The 2703-nt window shown below is 46.7% G+C and overlaps 1 protein-coding gene across 1 annotated transcript; it reads left to right on the forward strand.

Annotated features, from left to right (window-relative positions):
* The first annotated feature begins 1231 nt into the window (after positions 1 to 1231).
* Positions 1232 to 2059, forward strand: LOC149246710 (uncharacterized). Its single transcript, XM_089442311.1, has one exon. It carries the CDS (start codon positions 1232 to 1234, stop codon positions 2057 to 2059), a length of 828 nt encoding a protein of 275 aa, XP_089298437.1.
* The last annotated feature ends 644 nt before the right edge of the window (positions 2060 to 2703 follow it).

The raw sequence follows: 2703 nt of genomic DNA on the forward strand, positions 1-2703 counted from the left end.
CATGATCTATACATGGAATGTCCCCAGGCATATCATTCAAAGAATCTCCACAATCTTGGAAATCCCGGCTCAAAGGAACTGGACACACTTCACTTACTTGGGGTTACCCTTAGCCAAGGAAAAGGTCAAAACCGAAATCTGGATCAAGATAATTGAGAAGCTGAGAGGGAAGCTTCAGAGCTGGGGGGTGTCTTGGCTTAACCTGGCAGGCAGAACAATTCTCATCAAAGCCATCCTTTTAGCCCTCCCAATCTATCAGTTTGCAACCACCCTTGCTCCGGCAAACATTCACAAACATATGGAACTTATCATTAGGAGCTTCTTATGGCAAGGAGGCAGGTAGGAATCAAAAAAATTCAGCCTTGTTAAGTGGGAACAGGTCATCTTACCCTTCGAAAAAGGAGGCCTTGCAATAAGAATCCCAAGACTAGCCAACATGGCCATGGGCTTCAAATTGATATGGAGAATTCTCAACGAAAAGGGGGCTTGGTGGACAGAGATTATCAAAAAGAAATACTTGAATGGGGCCAACTCCAACATTCTCTCAGAATCCATCATTGACAGACAGTGCACCCCGGTTTGGAAGCTTATCAAAAAAATTCTCCCTCACTTCAAAGCCTGCATCTCAAGAGTCCCGGGCAATGGTAGAAACATCAACATATGGGCAGACAGAATAATGGGATCAGAAGCAAGGGAAGCCCTCATAAATCTCAGGCCCCTGCAACGGTGGATGACAGAGGGAAATCTCAAGACACTCTATGACATATCCTCCTGGGACCAAAACAGTTGGATCGGCTGGAAGTCTATCTCCCCTCCCAATGATCTTAAGAACCTTTGGTCTGATCTCAAGATTTCTCTCATAGGATCCGCCCCCATTAATAGAATGAGAGAAGATAAATATGTCTGGGACTCCAATGGTGGAAGCTACACAGTCAAAGAGGGTTATAGAGTCCTCCAAAGCGCCTCAGCAATAAACAACTGGCCTCTCCACAAAGTGGCTTGGAAAATTGAAAGCCTCCCAAAAGTAAAATTCTTTAATTGGACCCTCCTCAACAGCAAAATCCTCACAGCGGAAAATCTAAGGAAAAAGGGTATACATGGCCCCTCAATCTGCTGTTTGTGTAGGGCATCGGAAGAAAGCTGCAGTCATCTCTTTCTTGAGTGCCCCTTTGCGCGGACTTGCTGGAAGATCATTACTAGCCCTTTGATCATAGGCGATCTCCCCACTCAGATGGCTCTCTTGCAGAAAAACTGGGGAAATAGCTATCCCCTCCCCAAAAAAGGCAAGTCCCTGGCTAAAAGGTTGTGGAACAGCATTCCCTCAAACCTGTGCTGGCAGATTTGGAACGCCAGAAACAAGTGCATTTTCAATAACAAGGTCCCCAGCATCTCCAGCACAATAGCAAAAACAATCGCGCTCATCTCAGAGACCATTGAGGCGAATGGAATAACCCAGGATGATACAAATTCGGGAGACCCAAGAGAAACAGAGTGGATGAGCAAATTCAGATATGAAGTAAGAATACAAAAAACAGTAAGCACAGGCAAAGGAAACTCGGATTGGAAGTTGAGAGGGACGAAAGAAGAAATTAGAGATTGGATACAAAAGCAAGGGAGGCCCTCCTTACATTTTGACGGGGCCTCAAAGAATAATCCGGGCCAAGCAGGAGCTGGAGGAATCATTAAAGACCTCCAAGGTAAAACATTAGTAACCTATGAATGGGGATTGGGATCAATGTCTAATAATAAGGCAGAGGCCTACAGCCTCCTTCTGGGGACCTCTATTGCAAGAAAACTTGGTCTTCAAAACCTGTTAATTATGGGAGATTCAGCTATCATTATAGCGGCCATGGTTTCTGGAAGGGACTTCAATCAAATGGCTTTGAACAGCATCAAATACAGGGTTATGGACAATATCAAGGAAATCAACGGGGCCATCTTCAAGCATGTACTAAGGGGAAACAATGCAGAGGCTGATGAACAGGCCAACAAAGCAATCAGTAGACGGACAGGTCAGGTCAGAGAAAACAATGATGTCTATGACAATGCCATCCCATAAGCTCGTCCAGCCGAGTCACCTCAGACCGCACACTTCTCGAAATTGGTATCCCACCGAATCTCCTTATCCCCTACAAAATCCTCTTGACTGCTCTAACCAGTACTCCATAAATCAGATCCGCCCCCCTGCACCGATCCACTCCATGTCAAACAGCCACTACCATGATTATCAGGCATCCTCAGCAGTCGTTCTCTGCCTCAACATGCCGGATCACCACCTCGGTACCATCTTCGTACGCTGTAAGATCTATCCTGAGGATCTCAGTCATGTCAAGAGCCGTCCCTCCCAGAACTGGTCCAAGCGATTAAGGAACCTCCATCATCCTATTTATAGCAGCTCGGGCCTCAGCGACCTCTCACTCCTCTGCGCTGCCTGGACTCCTCAGTGCGTTCTTATCAAGCGTGGGCTCCCTCCTGAAGCGGCTTGCAATCATCGGGAGCTTGATCCTCGTCCCCTGAATGTGGTAACCTCCGGTTTCATCCCTGTTATTTTAAAATTTGCTAACTGGTGGTTTTTTGGTTTCAGCAGAGCCCATCGAGCCCCTCAGCTCCCATCTTATTTCATCCCTCCCTGTGCTGCTCTGCTCCCTCCTTCTCTGGCTTATCATCTCTCTCATACCGCTTCCCTTCCTCAAATTGCTGATA

The sequence above is a fragment of the Pinus tabuliformis genome, chromosome 7 (assembly GCF_031772625.1).
Source record: "Pinus tabuliformis cultivar Carrire ecotype Pingquan chromosome 7, CPIR1, whole genome shotgun sequence".
NCBI classification, from domain to species: domain Eukaryota; kingdom Viridiplantae; phylum Streptophyta; class Pinopsida; order Pinales; family Pinaceae; genus Pinus; species Pinus tabuliformis.